At 77.1% G+C, this 19713-nt stretch overlaps 2 protein-coding genes across 2 annotated transcripts in view; one reads left to right on the forward strand and one right to left on the reverse strand.

Annotated features, from left to right (window-relative positions):
- The window catches only part of PPT2 (palmitoyl-protein thioesterase 2), a 14526-nt gene extending 9168 nt beyond the window's left edge, over window positions 1–5358 (reverse strand). The window contains exons 1-5 of the mRNA XM_068923830.1: window positions 5306–5358; window positions 4709–4897; window positions 3224–3377; window positions 981–1076; window positions 116–229 (exon numbers count right to left, since the gene is read on the reverse strand). Coding sequence (XP_068779931.1) covers window positions 116–229; window positions 981–1076; window positions 3224–3377; window positions 4709–4897; window positions 5306–5326 — 574 coding nt within the window. The 5' untranslated portion in view covers window positions 5327–5358. The remainder of the gene's footprint in view (window positions 1–115; window positions 230–980; window positions 1077–3223; window positions 3378–4708; window positions 4898–5305) is intronic.
- A 1391-nt stretch (window positions 5359–6749) lies between these two features.
- Window positions 6750–19713, forward strand: part of LOC138063808 (carnitine O-acetyltransferase-like) — a 28099-nt gene continuing 15135 nt past the window's right edge. Inside the window, 11 exon segments of the mRNA XM_068923831.1 lie at window positions 6750–6825; window positions 8638–8832; window positions 10490–10593; window positions 11254–11307; window positions 11829–11923; window positions 11926–11975; window positions 12694–12868; window positions 13839–14017; window positions 14478–14578; window positions 15768–15887; window positions 17992–18114. Coding sequence (XP_068779932.1) covers window positions 6775–6825; window positions 8638–8832; window positions 10490–10593; window positions 11254–11307; window positions 11829–11923; window positions 11926–11975; window positions 12694–12868; window positions 13839–14017; window positions 14478–14578; window positions 15768–15887; window positions 17992–18114 — 1247 coding nt within the window. The 5' untranslated portion in view covers window positions 6750–6774.

A 19713-nucleotide genomic window follows, 5' to 3' on the forward strand; every position in this document is an offset into this window, starting at 1 on the left:
CAGCGGGGTGTTGGGGGGGTGTTGGGGGGGTGTTGGGGGGGGGTGTTGGGGGGGGGTCCCGGGGGGTGTTGGGGGGGGGGTCCCGGGGGGGGTCCCGGGGGGGTGTTGGGGGGGCGCACACCGTTCCAGTAGTTGCAGATGGAGACGTCCTGGCCCAGCGGGGTGTAGCACAGCCGGTACAGGTTGGACTTCATGTGCCGCGGGAAGAGCCAGCGCAGGTAGCTGGTGTCTGCGGCGGCGGCAGCTGGGACCCCCAGGGACCCCCAAATCCCCCAACCCCCCCCAGGGACCCCCACAGCCCCCCAGGGACCCCAAATCCCCCTCTGGGGACCCCCCACACCCCCCAGAGACTCCCAGGGACCCACATCCCCCCAGGGGCCCCCATGGACCTCTCATCCCCCTCTGGGGACCCCCAAATCCCCCTCTGGGGACCCCACACCCCCCAGAGACCCCCGGGGACCCCACATCCCCCTCTGGGGACCCCCGAAATCCCCCAACCCCCTCCCAGGGACCTCACATCCTCCTCGGGGAACCCCACAGCCCCCCACGTTCCCCTCTGAGGACCCCCACACCCCCCCAGAGACCCCCGGGGACCCCCAAATCCCCCTCTGGGGACCCCCACATCCTCCCAGAGACCCCCTAACCCCCCTGCCACCCACCCAGGGACCCCCCCCATCCCCCATAGACCCCCCATCCACCCCCAGACACCCCTATATCTCCCCCAGGGACCCCAGATCCCCCCCAGGACCCCCAACCACCTCAGTCCACCCCAAATGCCCCCTCTAGGGGACCCCAAATCCCCCCAATCTCCCCCCCAGCGACTCCCCCAAATGCCCCCCGGAGCCCCCCCACCCCTCCAGGGCCCCCCCAGACCCTCCTGGGGACCCCAAACAGCCCCTCAGGGTCCTCTGGGCCCCCCGACCCCTCCAGGACCCCCCAATTCCCCCCCAGGGCCCCCGAGACCCCCCCCAGCCCCTCACCCCCGTACTGGCCCATCTGGGGGGCCGACAGCGAGATGAAGTTCTGCACGTTGTGGTCGGGCATCGTCGAGAGCAGCGCGCGGCAGATGAGCCCCCCTGCGGGCCGGGCGTCAGCCGGGGCCCCGGCGTCCGGGGGGGCCCAGGCGTCCGGGGGGCCCAGGCGTCCGGGGGGCCCAGGTGTCCGGGGGCCCAGGCGTCCGGGGGACACGCTCCAACCCACGGCCCTCAGGGACCCAGGTGTCCGGGGGGGCCCAGGTGTCCGGGGAGGCCCAGGTGTCCGGGGGACACGCTCCAACCCACGGCCCTCAGGGACCCAGGTGTCTGGGGGCCCAGGTGTCCGGGGGGCCCAGGTGTCCGGGGGACACGCTCCAGCCCACGGCCCTCAGGGACCCAGGCGTCCGGGGGGCCCAGGCGTCCGGGGGACCCGCTCCAGCCCACAGCCCTCAGGGACCCAGGTGTCCGGGGGGCCCCGGCGTCCGGGGGACACGCTCCAACCCACGACCCTCAGGGACCCAGGTGTCCGGGGGGCCCAGGCATCCGGGGGACACGCTCCAGCCCACGGCCCTCAGGGACCCAGGCGTCCGGGGGGCCCAGGCGTCCGGGGGACACGCTCCAACCCACGACCCTCAGGGACCCAGGTGTCCGGGGGGCCCAGGTGTCCGGGGGACACGCTCCAACCCACGGCCCTCAGGGACCCAGGTGTCTGGGGGGCCCAGGTGTCCGGGGGGCCCAGGTGTCCGGGGGACACGCTCCAACCCACGGCCCTCAGGGACCCAGGTGTCTGGGGGGCCCAGGTGTCCGGGGGGCCCAGGCGTCCGGGGGACACGCTCCAGCCCACGGCCCTCAGGGACCCAGGCGTCCGGGGGGCCCAGGTGTCCGGGGGACCCGCTCCAGCCCACGGCCCTCAGGGACCCAGGCGTCCGGGGGGCCCAGGTGTCCGGGGGACCCGCTCCAGCCCACGGCCCTCAGGGACCCAGGCGTCCGGGGGGGCCCAGGTGTCCGGGGAACCCGCTCCAACCCACGGCCCTCAGGGACCCAGGCGTCCGGGGGGCCCAGGCGTCCGGGGGACACGCTCCAACCCACGGCCCTCAGGGACCCAGGCGTCCGGGGGGCCCAGGCGTCCGGGGGACACGCTCCAACCCACGGCCCTCAGGGACCCAGGTGTCCGGGGGGGCCCAGGTGTCCGGGGAGGCCCAGGTGTCCGGGGGACACGCTCCAACCCACGGCCCTCAGGGACCCAGGTGTCCGGGGGGGCCCAGGTGTCCGGGGGGCCCAGGTGTCCGGGGGACACGCTCCAACCCACGACCCTCAGGGACCCAGGTGTCCGGGGGGCCCAGGTGTCCGGGGGACCCACTCCAGCCCACGACCCTCAGGGACCCAGGTGTCCGGGGGGCCCCGGCGTCCAGGGGACACGCTCCAGCCCACGGCCCTCAGGGACCCAGGTGTCCGGGGGGGCCCCGGCGTCCAGGGGACACGCTCCAACCCACGGCCCTCAGGGACCCAGGTGTCCGGGGGGGCCCAGGCGTCCAGGGGACACGCTCCAACCCACGACCCTCAGGGACCCAGGTGTCCGGGGGGCCCAGGTGTCCGGGGGACACGCTCCAACCCACGACCCTCAGGGACCCAGGTGTCCGGGGGGCCCAGGTGTCCGGGGGACACGCTCCAACCCACGGCCCTCAGGGACCCAGGTGTCTGGGGGGCCCAGGTGTCCGGGGGGCCCAGGTGTCCGGGGGACACGCTCCAACCCACGGCCCTCAGGGACCCAGGCGTCCGGGGGGCCCAGGTGTCCGGGGGACCCGCTCCAACCCACGACCCTCAGGGACCCAGGTGTCCGGGGGGGCCCCGGCGTCCAGGGGACACGCTCCAACCCACGGCCCTCAGGGACCCAGGTGTCCGGGGGGGCCCAGGTGTCCGGGGGGCCCAGGCGTCCGGGGGACACGCTCCAACCCACGACCCTCAGGGACCCAGGTGTCCGGGGGGGCCAGGCGTCCGGGGGACACGCTCCAACCCACGACCCTCAGGGACCCAGGCGTCCGGGGGGCCCCGGCGTCCGGGGGACCCACTCCAACCCACGGCCCTCAGGGACCCAGGCGTCCGGGGGGCCCCGGCGTCTGGGGGACACGCTCCAACCCACGACCCTCAGGGACCCAGGCGTCCGGGGGGCCCCGGCGTCTGGGGGACACGCTCCAGCCCACGACCCTCAGGGACCCAGGCGTCCGGGGGGCCCCGGCGTCCGGGCGCACCCTGGCTGTAGCAGAGCAGGTGGACGCCGGCGGCGGCGTTGGCCATGATGGGCGTCACGGCGCGCCGGAAGCCCTCGACCTGCACCCAGAGCGGCTTCAGCGACTCGCCCCGGTCGAAGAGGTCCACGACCGTCACGTTGGTGCCGGGGTGGGTCTGGGGGCGCAGGGGACCCAGGCGTCCGGGCGGGCTCCTCTGCGCCGGGGCCCAGGCGTCCGGGCGCCCCCCGCTCCGCCCCGCGCCCACCCCTCTCCCCCCAGGGAGGGACCCAGGCGTCCGGGGCTCCCACCCCACCCTCCGCCCCCGGGTCCCCCAGGGGATCCCCAGATCCCGTCGGGCTGGTTCTGCCCAACCAGCCCAGGCTTGTCTTGGGGGCCCAGGCGTCCGGGCACCCTTTGGGGAAACGGTGGGGAGGGGACCTGACCCAGGCGTCCGGGGCGTGGGGATACGGGGGACCCAGGCGTCCGGGCAGGGCGGTGCGCGGGACCCAGGCGTCCGGGGCGTGGGGATACGGGGGACCCAGGCGTCCGGGCAGGGCGGTGCGCGGGACCCAGGCGTCCGGGGCGTGGGGATACGGGGGACCCAGGCGTCCGGGCAGGGCGGTGCGCGGGACCCAGGCGTCCGGGGCATGGGGATACGGGGGACCCAGGTGTCCGGGGCGTGGGGATACGGGGGACCCAGGCATCCGGGCAGGGCGGTGCGTGGGACCCAGGCGTCCGGGGTGTGGGGATACGGGGGACCCAGGCGTCCGGGGCATGGGGATACAGGGGACCCAGGCGTCCGGGCAGGGCGGTGCGCGGGACCCAGGCGTCCGGGACATGGGGATACGGGGGACCCAGGCGTCCGGGCAGGACGGTGCGCGGGACCCAGGCGTCCAGGGCATGGGGATACGGGGGACCCAGGCGTCCGGGGCATGGGGATACGGGGGACCCAGGCGTCCGGGCAGGGCAGTGCGCGGGACCCAGGCGTCCGGGGCGTGGGGATACGGGGGACCCAGGCGTCCGGGAGGGCAGTGCGCGGGACCCAGGCGTCCGGGGCGTGGGGATACGGGGGACCCAGGCGTCCGGGAGGGCAGTGCGCGGGACCCAGGCGTCCAGGGCGTGGGGATACGGGGGACCCAGGCGTCCGGGGCGTGGGGATACAGGGGACCCAGGCGTCCGGGGCGTGGGGATACGGGGGACCCAGGCGTCCGGGGCGTGGGGATACAGGGGACCCAGGCGTCCGGGGCATGGGGATACAGGGGACCCAGGCGTCCGGGGCGTGGGGATACGGGGGACCCAGGCGTCCGGGCAGGACGGTGCGCGGGACCCAGGCGTCCGGGGCATGGGGATATGGGGGACCCAGGCGTCCGGGGCGTGGGGATACGGGGGACCCAGGCGTCCGGGGTGCGGGGATACAGGGGACCCAGGCGTCCGGGCAGGGCGGTGCGCGGGACCCAGGCGTCCGGGCGCCCCATGGCCGTGTGGGGGCCCAGGCGTCCGGCTGACCTCATTGATGAAGGCGAGGAGGTGGCGGAAGTCGGCCGGGCTGTCGAAGAGGCCGTGGACGACGATGACGGGCCGGTAGGAGCCCCCCGGGGCTGCGAGGCCGAGGAGGAAGAGGAAGGGGGGGAGGAAGGCCCAGGGCAGGGCCCCCCCCCAGCGCCCCATGGTGCCGCCACGCCGCGCGGGGGGCATCTGCGGGGACACGGGTCAGCCCGGGGCCCAGGCGTCCGGGCAGCGCTGCTCCTCCCCAAACACACCCCGGGGGCCCAGGCGTCCGGGAGCCCTCGCTCCCTCCGCAACGCATCCCGGCGGACCCAGGCGTCCGGGCGTCCCCGCTCCACCCCAGCGGACCCAGGCGTCCCCGCTCCACCCCACACGCCCCCCCCCAGGGGGGTCCCAGGCGTCCGAGGGGCCCAGGCGTCCGGGCCTCCTGTATCCCAAGGTGCCCCCAGCCCCGCGACGCCGGGATGAACCCAGGCGTCCGGGTCTCGTCCTCCCGGCTGCTGCCAGGTCCGGAGGGACCCAGGCGTCCGGGGCGCTGCCCCCCCAACCCGGCCCGGACGCCTGGGCCCCCCGGGGTCCCTCCTGCTCCGTGTTTACCTCCCGGCTCCCCTCCCCCATCCGCACGTCAGTTCCGGACTCGGCCCCGGCAACCGCGCGCGGCCCTAGCAACCGCCCCCCCCACCCCCCCCCCGCGCGGGGCCCAGGCGTCCGGGCCCCCCATCCCCATCCTCATCCCCCTCCCCCTCCCCTGCGGGGCCCAGGCATCCGGCTGCCCCGGGGCCTCCCCACAGGCCTCCCCACGCTCCAGGGGGCCCAGGCGTCCGGGGCTTCCCCCGGCTCCAGCCGCTGGCCCCCAGGGGGCCCAGGCATCCGGGGTTGCCCCACCGCTCGCCCGGCGCCCTCAGGGGACCCAGGCGTCCGGGCCCATCGCGGCGGCCTCCCACGCGGGGGCCCAGGCGTCCGGGGTGGGGGGGGGCGGGGGTGCAGCACTGGGCCCCGCTGCCCCGGGGGGGGGGGGGGCCCAGGCGTCCCGAGCTCTCGCACCTCGCCGCCGCGCGGAGGGCCCAGGCGTCCCGGCTGGGGCTGGCCTCCCCCGCCACGGGGCCCAGGCGTCCGGGCCCCACCCCCCCACCTGCGGCCGGTGTTTGCTGGGTAAACACGGGAGCGCTGAGAGCTTGTCAAGAGGGAAAGTGGAGAGCGGCCGGGCCGGGGGGGGGGGGGCCGGACGCCTGGGCCCCCCGGACGCCTGGGCCCCCCGGACGCCTGGGTCCCCCGGACGCCTGGGCCCCCTGAGGGCAGCGGGGCAGATTGCAGAGGACCCCGGTGTCTGGGGGGGAACAGCCCCCTCCCCGCAGTGGGCCCAGGTGTCCGGGGGGGGCCCAGGCGTCCGGGGCGGGGGGAACAGCTCCTCCTAATACCCCCCCCCCCGCAGCGGGCCCAGGCGTCCGGGGGGTCCTGGATGTCCAGGGGGGCCCAGGCGTCCGAGGGAAGAGACCCCCCCTCCCCACCCTCTGAAGAGGACCCAGGTGTCCGGGGGGGGCCCAGGTGTCCGGGGCGGGGGGGAACAGCTCCTCCTAATACCCCCCCCCCCCCGCAGCGGGCCCAGGCGTCCGGGGGGTCCTGGATGTCCAGGGGGGCCCAGGCGTCCGAGGGAAGAGACCCCCCCTCCCCACCCTCTGAAGAGGACCCAGGTGTCCGGGGGGGGCCCAGGTGTCCGGGCCGGCACTGGGGGGCTCCAGGCCCTGCTGGGGCAGAACCTCGTTAGCAGTTAACGAGGCCTCGTCACCCCGAGACGGGGGACAGCTGGGCCCGGACACCTGGGCCCCCTTTGGGGGTGGGAGGGGGCTGAGAGAGGCTCCCGGACACCTGGGTCCTTTTGGGGGGAGGGGTTGGAGCAGGGGTCCCCGGACGCCTGGGCCCCCCCGTGTGTGTGTGTGGGGGGGGGGTTGGTGGGTTGGCGCAGAGGCTCTCGGACGCCTGGGCCCCCGGACCGGGGGAGGGGACGCCGTGGCTGTGGGCGGGACCCAGGCGTCCGGGGGCCCAGGCGTCCGGGGCCGCTTTCCGCCATGGGGCGCTGGCTGCGGGCCGGGGGCGCCTGCCTGCCCCCCCCCGTGCCCGTGAGTGCCGGGGGGGCGCGGGGGGGGCGCGGGGCCCGGCCGGGCCCCTCGTGCGAGGCCGCCGTGCGAGGCTGCACGTACTCGTGTCATGCCACGGGGAGGCCGGAGCGGGGGGGGGGGCGGCTCTTGCACGGGGGGTTCGTGCGAGGGGCCGGGGGGGTCGGGTGGGGGGGGTCCCGTTGCACGAGGGTGCACGAGGGCTGGGACGGGGCTCCCCTCGCACGAGGGCCGGCTGGGGGGGGTCCCGTTGCACGAGGGTGCGCTCGGGGGGGGGATCCCGTCGTGCAAGGGCTGGGTTGGGGGGGGGTCCCAGTCACACATGGGTGCACAAGGGCCGGGTGAAGGGGGGGGGTCCCATTGCATGAGGGTGCACGAGGACCGGATTGGGGGGGGTCCCCTTGCACGAGGGCTGGGGGGGGGCTCCCCTTGCACGAGGGCCGGGTGGGGGGGTCCCGTCGCACGAGGGTGCACGAGGGTCGGGTGAAGGGGGGGGCTCCCATTGCACAAGGGTGCACGGGGGCTGGGTGTGGGGGGGGTCCCATTGCAGGTGGGTGCACAAGGGCTGGGTGGGGGGGGGCTCCCGTCGCACGAGGGTGCACGAGGGCCGGGTGGGGGGGCTCCCCTTGCACAAGGGTGCACGAGGGCTGGGTGAAGGGGGGGCTCCCCTTGCACAAGGGCCGGGTGGGGGGCTCCCCTTGCACGAGGGCTGGATGAAGGGGGGCTGCCCTTGCACGAGGGTGCACGGGGGCCGGGCGGGGGGGCTCCCCTTGCACGAGGGCTGGGCAGGGGGGGCTCCCCTTGCACGAGGGTGCACGAGGGCTGGGTGAAGGGGGGCTCCCCTTGCACAAGGGCCGGGTGGGGGGCTCCCCTTGCACGAGGGCTGGATGGAGGGGGGCTGCCCTTGCACGAGGGTGCACGAGGGCTGGGTGAAGGGGGCTCCCCTTGCACAAGGGCCGGGTGGGGGGCTCCCCTTGCACGAGGGCTGGATGGAGGGGGGCTGCCCTTGCACGAGGGTGCACGGGGGCCGGGTGGGGGGGCTCCCCTTGCACGAGGGTGCACAAGGGCTGGGTGAAGGGGGCTCCCCTTGCACAAGGGCCGGGTGGGGGGCTCCCCTTGCACGAGGGCTGGATGGAGGGGGGCTGCCCTTGCACGAGGGTGCACGGGGGCCGGGTGGGGGGGCTCCCCTTGCACGAGGGTGCACAAGGGCTGGGTGAAGGGGGCTCCCCTTGCACAAGGGCCGGGTGGGGGGCTCCCCTTGCACGAGGGCTGGATGGAGCGGGGCTGCCCTTGCACGAGGGTGCACGAGGGCCGGGCGGGGGGGCTGCCCTTGCACGAGGGTGCACGAGGGCTGGGTGAAGGGGGGCTCCCCTTGCACAAGGGCCGGGTGGGGGGCTCCCCTTGCACGAGGGCTGGATGGAGGGGGGCTGCCCTTGCACGAGGGTGCACGGGGGCCGGGTGGGGGGGCTCCCCTTGCACGAGGGTGCACAAGGGCTGGGTGAAGGGGGCTCCCCTTGCACAAGGGCCGGGTGGGGGGCTCCCCTTGCACGAGGGCTGGATGAAGGGGGGCTGCCCTTGCACGAGGGTGCACGGGGGCCAGGTGGGGGGGCCGGGTGGGGGGGCTCCCCTTGCACGAGGGTGCACGAGGGCTGGGTGAAGGGGGGGCTCCCCTTGCACAAGGGCCGGGTGGGGGGCTCCCCTTGCACGAGGGCTGGATGGAGGGGGGCTGCCCTTGCACGAGGGTGCACGGGGGCCGGGCGGGGGGGCTGCCCTTGCACGAGGGTGCACGGGGCGGCCGCTGACGGGGCGCCGCAGGGGCGGGCGGCGGCGGGGGGGCCGGCGCTGGGGGCCACGCTGGGCCGCTACCTGCGCAGCCTGGAGGTGCTGCTGGGCCCCGCGGAGCTGGCGCAAACCCGGCGCCTGGTCGAGGCCTTCGGCGCCCCGGGGGGGGACGGGCCCCGGCTGCAGGCCCGCCTCCAGGCCCGGCCCCCCCCCGACGGCCCCCAGGGGGTGAGTGCTGCCGCCGGGCCCCGGCGTCCGGGGGGCCCCGGCGTCCGGGAGCGGGTTGTGGGGGCCCAGGCGTCCGGGAGCGGGACAGGGGACCCAGGCGTCCGGGGGGCCCCGGCGTCCGGGAGCGGGTTGTGGGGGGCCCCGGCGTCCGGGAGCGGGACAGGGGGGCCCAGGCGTCCGGGGGACCCCGGCATCCGGGAGCGGGTTGTGGGAGACCCAGGCATCCAGGGGGCCCAGGTGTCCGGGAGTGGGTCGTGGAGGGCCCAGGCATCTGGGAGCGGGTCGTGGGGGACCCAGGCGTCCGGGGGACCCCGGCGTCCGGGAGCAGGTTGTGGGGGGCCCAGGCGTCCGGGGGGCCCCGGCGTCCGGGAGCAAGTTGTGGGGGACCCAGGCATCCGGGGGACCCCGACGTCCGGGAGCAAGTTGTGGGGGACCCAGGCGTCCGGGGGGCCCTGGTGTCCGGGAGTGGGTCGTGGGGGGCCCAGGCATCTGGGAGCGGGTTGTGGGGGGCCCAGGCGTCCAGGAGCAAGTTGTGGGGGACCCAGGCGTCCGGGGGGCCCAGGCGTTCGGGAGCGGGACAGGGGGCCCCGGCGTCCGGGGGGCCCCGGCGTCCAGGAGCGGGTTGGGGGGGCCGAGGCGGTCTGGGGGGCCCCAGCGTCCGGGAGTGGGTCATGGGGGGCCCAGGCATCCGGGAGCGGGATGGGGGGCCCAGGCGTCCGGGAGCGGGTCGTGGGGGGCCCAGGTGTCCAGGGGGCCCAGGCATCTGGGAGCGGGACAGGGGGCCCAGGCGTCCGGGGGGCCCCGGCGTCCGGGAGCGGGTCGGGGGGGCTGAGGCGGTCTGGGGGGCCCCAGCGTCTGGGAGTGGGTCGGGGGGCCCAGGTGTCCGGGGGGCCCCGGTATCTGGGAGCAGGTCGTGGGGGGCCCCGGCGTCCGGGAGTGGGATGGGGGGCCCAGGCGTCCGGGAGCGGGTTGTGGGGGCCCAGGTGTCCGGGGGGCCCAGGCGTCCTGGAGCGGGTCGTGGGGGGCCCAGGTGTCCGGGGGGGCCCAGGCATCTTGGAGCGGGTTGTGGGGGACCCAGGCATCTGGGGGCCCAGGCATCCGGGGGGGGGGCCCAGGCGTCCGGGTCCCATCTGACGCCGCCGGCGGCCGCAGGACTGGCCCTGGGGGCCGCGGGGGTGGTAGGGCCCAGGCGTCCGGGGGGGGGCCCAGGCGTCCGGGGGGGGCCCAGGCGTCCGGGCCCCATCTGACGCCGCCGGCGGCCGCAGGACTGGCCCTGGGGGCCGCGGGGGTGGTAGGGCCCAGGCGTCCGGGGGGGGCCCAGGCGTCCGGGGGGGGCCCAGGCGTCCGGGCCCCATCTGACGCCGCCGGCGGCCGCAGGACTGGCCCTGGGGGCCGCGGGGGTGGTAGGGCCCAGGCGTCCGGGGGGGGCCCAGGCGTCCGGGCCCCATCTGACGCCGCCGGCGGCCGCAGGACTGGCCCTGGGGGCCGCGGGGGTGGTAGGGCCCAGGCGTCCGGGGGGGGCCCAGGCGTCCGGGCCCCATCTGACGCCGCCGGCGGCCGCAGGACTGGCCCTGGGGGCCGCGGGGGTGGTAGGGCCCAGGCGTCCGGGGGGGGGCCCAGGCGTCCGGGCCCCATCTGACGCCGCCGGCGGCCGCAGGACTGGCCCTGGGGGCCGCGGGGGCGCCTGCCGCTGCCCGTCCACGCCAGCCCGGCCCTGGCCCTGCCCCGGCAGCAGTTCAACGACTGGCGCGGGCAGCTCTGGTGAGAACCGGGGGGCACTGGGAGGCACTGGGAGGCACTGGAGGGGTCACTGGTGTCCCTGAGGGGGACACGGGGGCACTGGGAGGTCACAGGGGGTCACTGGGGGGCACTGAGGGTCACTGGGAGGCACTGGAGGGGTCACTAGGGGGCACTGGGAGGCACTGGGGGGCACTGGGAGGGTCACTGGGGGCCTTGGGGGGGCACTGGTGTCTCTGGGGAGCACTGGGAGGCCCCAGGGGGGCACTGGGAGGCACAGTGGGGGCACTGGGGAGTCACTGGTGTCCCTGAGGAGGACACAGGCGGCACTGGGGGATCACTGGGGGTCACTGGGGGTCACTGGGGGTCACTGGGGGGGTCACTGGGGGGCACTGGGGGGCACTGGTGTCACTGGGGGTCACTGGGGGGGTCACTGGGGGTCACTGGGGGTCACTGGTGTCCCTGGGGGATCACTGGGGGGGTCACTGGGGGTCACTGGTGTCCCTGGGGGTCACTGGGGGGGTCACTGGGGGGCACTGGGGGGTCACTGGGGGTCACTGGTGTCCCTGGGGGATCACTGGGAGGGTCACTGGGAGGCACCAGGAGGCACTGGGGGTCACTGGGAGGGTCACTGGGAGGCACTGGGAGGCACTGGGGGGTCACTGGTGTCCCCGGGACCCCCAGGTTCGCGGCCAGGCTCATCGCCGGCGTCCTCGACTACCGGGAGCACCTGGAGCGGTGGGTGACGGGGCACCGGGGGGGCTATGGGGGGGCCTGGGGGGCGCTATGGGGGGTCTGGGGGGCACTGGGGGTGCTATGGGGGGGCCTAGGGGGGCTATGGGGGGTCTGAGGGGCGCTGGGGGGTCCTGGGGGGGTGCTGGAGGGCGCTGGGCATCGCTATAGGGGGTCTGGGGGGTGCTGGGGGGGCGCTATGGGGTGCTGGGGGGGTGCTATGGGGGGCTGGGGGGGCTATGGGGGGTGCTGTGGGGCTATAGAGGGCACTATAGGGTGCGGGGGGGGGCTATGGGGAAGCCTGGGGGGGCTATGGGGGGCTATGTGGGGCCAGGGCCGGGGTGCCTGGCTTCTTGGGGGGCCCTGGGGGGTGCTGGGGGGGGCTATGGGGCACTGGGGGGTGCCTGGCTCCCTAGGGGTCCCTGGGGGGTGTAATGGGACCCATGGGGGGCTACGGGGGGGCCTGAGGGCCCATGGGGCGCTGGGGGGCGCTCCGGGGGGCGGCGGGTGATGGCGCTCTGCGGCAGGCGGGTGCCCCCCGCGCCGTGGGTCGCGGCGGCCTTCGGGGCCTGCCGGGTGCCGGGGCCCCGGCGGGACGAGGTGCCGTGGGGCCCCCCGGGCGCCGGCCCCCCAACTTCATCACCGTCGTCCGCAACTACCAGGTGCTGGAGGGGGTGGGGGGGCCGGGGGTCCCTGTGGGGCACTTGGGGGGCAGGGGGGGTTCCTGGAGGGGCTCTGTGGGGTCCCAGGGGGGATTGAGGGGGGTCAGGGAGTGTCTGGGGCGGTTTTGGGGCATCTGGAGTGGCGGTTTCAGGGAGCCCCAGCGGTTTTGAGGCTCCCCTCTTCAGTGCAGTGGTTTTTGGGTGCCCCGAGGCGGCGGTTTCGAGGCCCCCCTGGCACTGAGTGGTTCCGCGAGGCGAACGGGGCAGTTTCGGGGGGCGTCGGGCCCCCAGTTCTTCCAGCTGGAGGTGTACCGCAGCGACGGGGGCGGGGAGGAGGGCGGTTTCGGGGCGCTCCGAGGCGGCGGTTTCGAGGCCCCCCTGGGCACCGGGCGGTTCCGCGAGGCGAACGGGGCGGTTTCGGGGGGCGTCGGGCCCCCAGTTCTTCCAGCTGGAGGTGTACCGCAGCGATGGGGGGGAGGAGGGCGGTTTCGGGGCGCTCCGAGGCGGCGGTTTCGAGGCCCCCCTGGGCACCGGGCGGTTCCGCGAGGCGAACGGGGCGGTTTCGGGGGGTGTCGGGCCCCCAGTTCTTCCAGCTGGAGGTGTACCGCAGCGACGGGGGCGGGGGAGGGCGGTTTCGGGGCGCTCCGAGGCGGCGGTTTCGAGGCCCCCCTGGGCACCGAGCGGTTCCGCGAGGCGAACGGGGCGGTTTCGGGGGGCGTCGGGCCCCCAGTTCTTCCAGCTGGAGGTGTACCGCAGCGACGGGACGCCGCTGGCCGAGGCCCAGCTGCACGCGCAGCTCCAGCGCCTCCGGGCCCAGTCGTGGAAGACGGACAAGGAGCCGCTGGGGGTGCTGACGGGCGACCACCGCCACTCCTGGGGCCAGGCCTACGCCATCCTCATGCGGGGTGCGGGGCGGGGCTTCCTCTTCCGGGGCCCCTCGGGGGCGGGGCTTCCTGGTCTGGGGCCTTCTGGGGGGCGGGGCTCCCTGTTTTGGGTGGGGTGAGGGTGGGGCGTCCTGCTGGAGAAGGTCGACGGAGGTGGGACGTCCAGCCCGGGGTTGTTGGAGGTGGGACTCCCCCCTTGGAGAAACCCGGGGGGGCGGAGCTCCCTTGGGGGGCGGAGCTCCAGTGGGTGGGACTCTGAGGGGGCGGGTCCCCCAGGGGGCGGGACTCTGGGGGGGGTGGGACGTCCTGCTGGAGAAGGTCGACGGAGGTGGGACGTCCAGCCCGGGGTTGTTGGAGGTGGGACTTCCCCTCGGAGAAACCCGGGGGGGCGGAGCTCCCTTGGGGGGCGGAGCTCCAGGGAGTGGGACTCTGAGGGGGCGGGGCCCCCAGGGGGCGGGACTCTGGGGGGGGTGGGACGTCCTGCTGGAGAAGGTCGACGGAGGTGGGACGTCCAGCCCGGGGTTGTTGGAGGTGGGACTTCCCCTCGGAGAAACCCGGGGGGGCGGAGCTCCCTTGGGGGGCGGAGCTCCAGTGGGTGGGACTCTCAGGGGGCGGGTCCCCCAGGGGGCGGGACTCTGGGGGGGTGGGACGTCCTGCTGGAGAAGGTCGACGGAGGTGGGACGTCCAGCCTGGGGTTGTTGGAGGTGGGACTTCCCCTCAGAGAAACCCGGGGGGGCGGAGCTCCCTTGGGGGGCGGAGCTCCAGTGGGTGGGACTCTCAGGGGGCGGGTCCCCCAGGGGGCGGGACTCTGGGGGGGGTGGGACGTCCTGCTGGAGAAGGTCGACGCAGGTGGGACGTCCAGCCCGGGGTTGTTGGAGGTGGGACTCCCCCCTTGGAGAACTCTAGGGGGCGGAGCTCCCTGGGGGGGGCGGAGCTGGCGGGCGAGGCCGGCGGCGGGGGGCGGGGCTCAGCCGCGGGCGTGGCCCCGCAGACCGGCTGAACCGCGAGTCGGTGGGCGCCATCCGCCGGGGCCTCTTCACGCTGAGCCTGGACGCGCCGGTGCTGAAGGTGTCGGACGGGCGGCTGCCGGCCCGCCTGGCGGCCCAGCTCCTGCACGGCGGCGGCCCCGGCGCCAACAGCGGCAACCGCTGGTTCGACAAGGCCCTCCAGGTGGGCGGGGCCTCCCCCTCGGGGGCGGGGCTTCCTCCCCTGGCTCCTCCCCGGGGCGGGGCTTCCTCTGCGGGTTCCTCCTGGGTGGGGCAGAACTTCTTCGCCTGGTTCCTCTGGTGGGGTGGGACTTCGTGTCCTGGGTCCTCCAGGTGGGCGGGGCCTCCTCCCTCCCTCTGGGCGGGGCTTATTCCCCTGGCTCCTCCCCGGGGCGGGGCTTCCTCTTCCAGTCCCTCTAGGAGGCAGGACTTCCTCTCCTGGGTCCTCCAAGGGGCGGGGCTTCCTCTCCTGGGTCCTCCAAGGGGTGGGACTTCCTCTCCTGGCTCCTCCCCGGGGCGGGGCTTCCTCTCCTGGGTCCTCCAAGGGGGCGGGACTTCCTGTCCTGGGTCCTCCAAGGGGCAGGACTTCCGGGTGCTCCTATGGGGCGGCGTGGGGGCGGGGCTGAGGAGGCTCCGCCCCCCAGTTCATCGTGGGGGAGGACGGGAGCTGCGGCGTCCTGTACGACCAGGCCGTGATTGACGGCACCGACGTGGCCGAGATCGTCGACCACGTCCTCGACTATTGGTGACCGCCGGCCCCACCCCCCGGGGAGGGGCGGGGCCTCCCCTGCAGGGGGCGGGGCTTCCTCTCGGGGGGGGTGGGGCTTCCTGGTCGGGGAGGGGAGCGGGGTGGGGGGGTATTGGGGGCGTGTTGGAGCGTGTTGAGGCGTGTCGGGGCGTGTTGGGACATGCTCCATGTCACGTGACCGGGGGGCGTGGCCGTGTCACGTGCCCTAGTCTGCCCCCTCGGAGGGGGGTGTGGTTGGGTGAGGTGGGGGGCGTGGCCGGGCGAAGGGGGCGTGGCCGGGTGGGGTGGGCGTGGTTGGATGAGGTGGGCGTGGCCAGACACGTGGTGGAGGAGCGGCCAAGGGAGATGGGGGCGTGGCCAAGTGAGGCGGGGGCGTGGCCGGGTGATTTGGGGGGCGTGGCCGGGTGAGGTGGGGGCGTGGCCGGGTGAAGCAGGGGGCATGGCCGGGTGAAGGGGGCGTGGCCAGGCACGTGGTGGAGGAGCGGCCAAGGGAGATGGGGGCGTGGCCGGGTGAAGCAGGGGGCGTGGCCGGGTGATTTTGGGGGGCGTGGCCGGGTGAGGTGGGGGCGTGGCCGAGTGAAGCAGGGGGGGTGGCCGGGTGAAGCAGGGGGTGTGGCCGGGTGAAGGGGGCGTGGCCGGGTGAGGTGGGGGCGTGGCCGGGTGAGGTGGGGGCGTGGCCGGGTGAAGCAGGGGCGTGGCCGGGTGAAGCAGGGGCGTGGCCGGGTGAAGCAGGGGCGTGGCCGGGTGATTTTGGGGGGCGTGGCCGGGTGAAGCAGGGGCGTGGCCGGGTGATTTTGGGGGGCGTGGCCGGGTGAAGCAGGGGGCGTGGCCGGGTGAGGCAGGGGCGTGGCCGGGTGAGGTGGGGGCGTGGCCGGGTGAAGCAGGGGCGTGGCCGGGTGATTTTGGGGGGCGTGGCCGGGTGAAGCAGGGGGCGTGGCCGGGTGATTTTGGGGGGCGTGGCCGGGTGAAGCAGGGGGCGTGGCCGGGTGAGGCAGGGGGCGTGGCCGGGTGAAGGGGGCGTGGCCGGGTGAGGCGGGGTGTGGCCGGGTGAAGGGGGCGTGGCCGGGTGAGGTGGGGGCGTGGCCGGGCCTGTGACCGTTGGGAAGGAGGGGGCGTGTCCGTCCGGAGGAGGGGGCGTGTCCGTCCCGGCGCTGACGCCCCGCCCCCCCGGCGGCCCCGCCCCCAGCCGCGGCCCCGCCCCCGCGCGCGCCCCGCTGACGCCGCTGCCCCTCCCCCGCAAGCTGTACTTCAGCCTCGGGCCGGAGCTGCTGCCGGCCCTGGAGCGGGCCCGGCGCCACCTGGACAGGTGGGGGGGTCTGGGGGGGTCTGGGGGGACGTGGGGGGACGTGGGGGTCTGGGGGGGGACACTGCTGCCGGCCCTGGAGCGGGCCCGGCGCCACCTGGACCAGGTGGGGGGGTCTGGGGGGGTCTGGGGGGGACGTGGGGGTCTGGGGGGGTCTGGGGGGGTCTGGGGGGGACACTGCTGCCGGCCCTGGAGCGGGCCCGGCGCCACCTGGACAGGTGGGGGGGTCTGGGGGGGTCTGGGGGGGACGTGGGGGTCTGGGGGGGTCTGGGGGGGTCTGGGGGGGGACACTGCTGCCGGCCCTGGAGCGGGCCCGGCGCCACCTGGACAGGTGGGGGGGTCTGGGGGGGGTCTGGGGGGGACGTGGGGGTCTGGGGGGGTCTGGGGGGGTCTGGGGGGGACACTGCTGCCGGCCCTGGAGCGGGCCCGGCGCCACCTGGACAGGTGGGGGGGTCTGGGGGGGTCTGGGGGGACGTGGGGGTCTGGGGGGGACGTGGGGGTTTGGGGGGACACTGCTGCCGGCCCTGCGGGGCCCGGCGCCACCTGGACAGGTGGGGGGGTCTGGGGGGGTCTGGGGGGACGTGGGGGTCTGGGGGGGACGTGGGGGTTTGGGGGGGACACTGCTGCCGGCCCTGGAGCGGGCCCGGCGCCACCTGGACAGGTGGGGGGGGTCTGGGGGGGGTCTGGGGGGGGGACATGGGGGTCTGGGGGGGGGACGTGGGGGTCTGGGGGGACGTGGGGGTCTGGGGGGGACACTGCTGCCGGCCCTGGAGCGGGCCCGGCGCCACCTGGACAGGTGGGGGGGTCTGGGGGGGGTCTGGGGGGGGGACATGGGGGTCTGGGGGGGGGACGTGGGGGTCTGGGGGGACGTGGGGGTCTGGGGGGGACACTGCTGCCGGCCCTGGAGCGGGCCCGGCGCCACCTGGACAGGTGGGGGGGTCTGGGGGGGTCTGGGGGGGTCTGGGGGGGACGTGGGGGTCTGGGGGGGACACTGCTGCCGGCCCTGGAGCGGGCCCGGCGCCACCTGGACAGGTGGGGGGGGTCTGGGGGGGTCTGGGGGGGTCTGGGGGGGTCTGGGGGGACATGGGGGTCTGGGGGGGACACTGCTGCCGGCCCTGGAGCGGGCCCGGCGCCACCTGGACAGGTGGGGGGGTCTGGGGGGGGGACGTGGGGGTCTGGGGGGGTCTGGGGGGACGTGGGGGTCTGGGGGGACGTGGGGGTCTGGGGGGGACACTGCTGCCGGCCCTGGAGCGGGCCCGGCGCCACCTGGACAGGTGGGGGGGTCTGGGGGGGGGACGTGGGGGTCTGGGGGGGTCTGGGGGGACGTGGGGGTCTGGGGGGACGTGGGGGTCTGGGGGGGACACTGCTGCCGGCCCTGGAGCGGGCCCGGCGCCACCTGGACAGGTGGGGGGGGTCTGGGGGGGGACATGGGGGTCTGGGGGGGTCTGGGGGGACGTGGGGGTCTGGGGGGGACATGGGGGTTTGGGGGGGTCTGGGGGGACGTGGGGGTCTGGGGGGACATGGGGGTCTGGGGGGGTCTGGGGGGGTCTGGGGGGGTCTGGGGGGGGACGTGGGGGTCTGGGGGGACATGGGGGTCTGGGGGGGTCTGGGGGGGACGTGGGGGTCTGGGGGGGACACTGCTGCCGGCCCTGGAGCGGGCCCGGCGCCACCTGGACAGGTGGGGGGGGTCTGGGGGGGGGACGTGGGGGGGACGTGGGGGTCTGGGGGGGGACATGGGGGTCTGGGGGGGTCTGGGGGGGACGTGGGGGTCTGGGGGGACGTGGGGGTCTGGGGGGGACACTGCTGCCGGCCCTGGAGCGGGCCCGGCGCCACCTGGACAGGTGGGGGGGTCTGGGGGGTCTGGGGGGGGGACATGGGGGTCTGGGGGGGTCTGGGGGGGTCTGGGGGGGACATGGGGGTCTGGGGGGGTCTGGGGGGGACGTGGGGGTCTGGGGGGACGTGGAGGTCTGGGGGGGACGTGGGGGTCTGGGGGGACGTGGAGGTCTGGGGGGGACATGGGGGTCTGGGGGGACGTGGGGGTCTGGGGGGGACATGGGGGTCCCGGGGACGCCGCTGACCCCCCCCCCGTGTCCCCCCCCCCCCGCAGCCTCATCGCCGACGTCGACATTTTCTGCTTCGACTACGAGGGCTTCGGGCCGGGGCTGCCGCGGGCCCGGGGGCTGCAGCCCAGCGCCCTCGTCCAGGTGGCCCTGCAGCTCGCCTACTACCGGTGCGGGCCCAGGCGTCCGGGGGGGGCCCAGGCGTCCGGGGGGGCCCAGGCGTCCGGGGGGACCGGGGGGGCCCAGGCGCCCGGGGGCTGCAGCCCAGCGCCCTCGTCCAGGTGGCCCTGCAGCTCGCCTACTACCGGTGCGGGCCCAGGCGTCCGGGGGGGCCCAGGCGTCCGGGGGGACCGGGAGGGCCCAGGCGTCCGGGGGGGCCCAGGCGCCCGGGGGCTGCAGCCCAGCGCCCTCGTCCAGGTGGCCCTGCAGCTCGCCTACTACCGGTGCGGGCCCAGGCGTCCGGGGGGGGCCCAGGCGTCCGGGGGGGGCCCAGGCGTCCGGGGGGGCCGGGGGGGCCCAGGCGCCCGGGGGCTGCAGCCCAGCGCCCTCGTCCAGGTGGCCCTGCAGCTCGCCTACTACCGGTGCGGGCCCCAGGCGTCCGGGGGGGCCCAGGCGTCGGGGGGGACCGGGGGGCCCAGGCGTCCGGGGGGGCCCAGGCGTCCGGGGGCTGCAGCCCAGCGCCCTCGTCCAGGTGGCCCTGCAGCTCGCCTACTACCGGTGCGGGCCCAGGCGTCGGGGGGGGCCCAGGCGTCCGGGGGGGGCCCAGGCGTCCGGGGGGACCGGGGGGGGCCCAGGCGCCCGGGGGGACCGGGGGGGCCCAGGCGCCCGGGGGCTGCAGCCCAGCGCCCTCGTCCAGGTGGCCCTGCAGCTCGCCTACTACCGGTGCGGGCCCAGGCGTCCGGGGGGGGCCCAGGCGTCCGGGGGGGGCCCAGGCGTCCGGGGGCACCGGGGGGGGGCCCAGGCGTCCGGGGGGACCGGGGGGGCCCAGGCGCCCGGGGGCTGCAGCCCAGCGCCCTCGTCCAGGTGGCCCTGCAGCTCGCCTACTACCGGTGCGGGCCCAGGCGTCCGGGGGGGGCCCAGGCGTCCGGGGGGGCCCAGGCGTCCGGGGGCACCGGGGGGGGCCCAGGCGTCCGGGGGGACCGGGGGGGCCCAGGCGCCCGGGGGCTGCAGCCCAGCGCCCTCGTCCAGGTGGCCCTGCAGCTCGCCTACTACCGGTGCGGGCCCAGGCGTCCGGGGGGGGCCCAGGCGTCCGGGGGGGCCCAGGCGTCCGGGGGGACCGGGGGGGCCCAGGCGCCCGGGGGCTGCAGCCCAGCGCCCTCGTCCAGGTGGCCCTGCAGCTCGCCTACTACCGGTGCGGGCCCAGGCGTCCGGGGGGGGCCCAGGCGTCCGGGGGGGCCCAGGCGTCCGGGGGGGGCCCAGGCGTCCGGGGGGACCGGGGGGGCCCAGGCGCCCGGGGGCTGCAGCCCAGCGCCCTCGTCCAGGTGGCCCTGCAGCTCGCCTACTACCGGTGCGGGCCCAGGCGTCCGGGGGGGCCCAGGCATCCGGGGGCACCGGGGGGGCCCAGGCGTCCGGGGGGGCCGGGGGGGCCCAGGGGCGCTGTGGGGCGCTGTGGGGCAGGAGCGACCCGTGTGTGGGGCGCAGGGCCCACGGGGCGCTGTGGGGCCGGGTGTGGGGCAGGACCGACCCGTGTGTGGGGCGCAGGGCCCACGGGGCGCTGTGGGGCCGGGTGTGGGGCAGGACCGACCCGTGTGTGGGGCGCGGGGCCCACG

Source organism: Struthio camelus, chromosome 36 (genome assembly GCF_040807025.1).
Source record: "Struthio camelus isolate bStrCam1 chromosome 36, bStrCam1.hap1, whole genome shotgun sequence".
Classification (NCBI taxonomy): domain Eukaryota; kingdom Metazoa; phylum Chordata; class Aves; order Struthioniformes; family Struthionidae; genus Struthio; species Struthio camelus.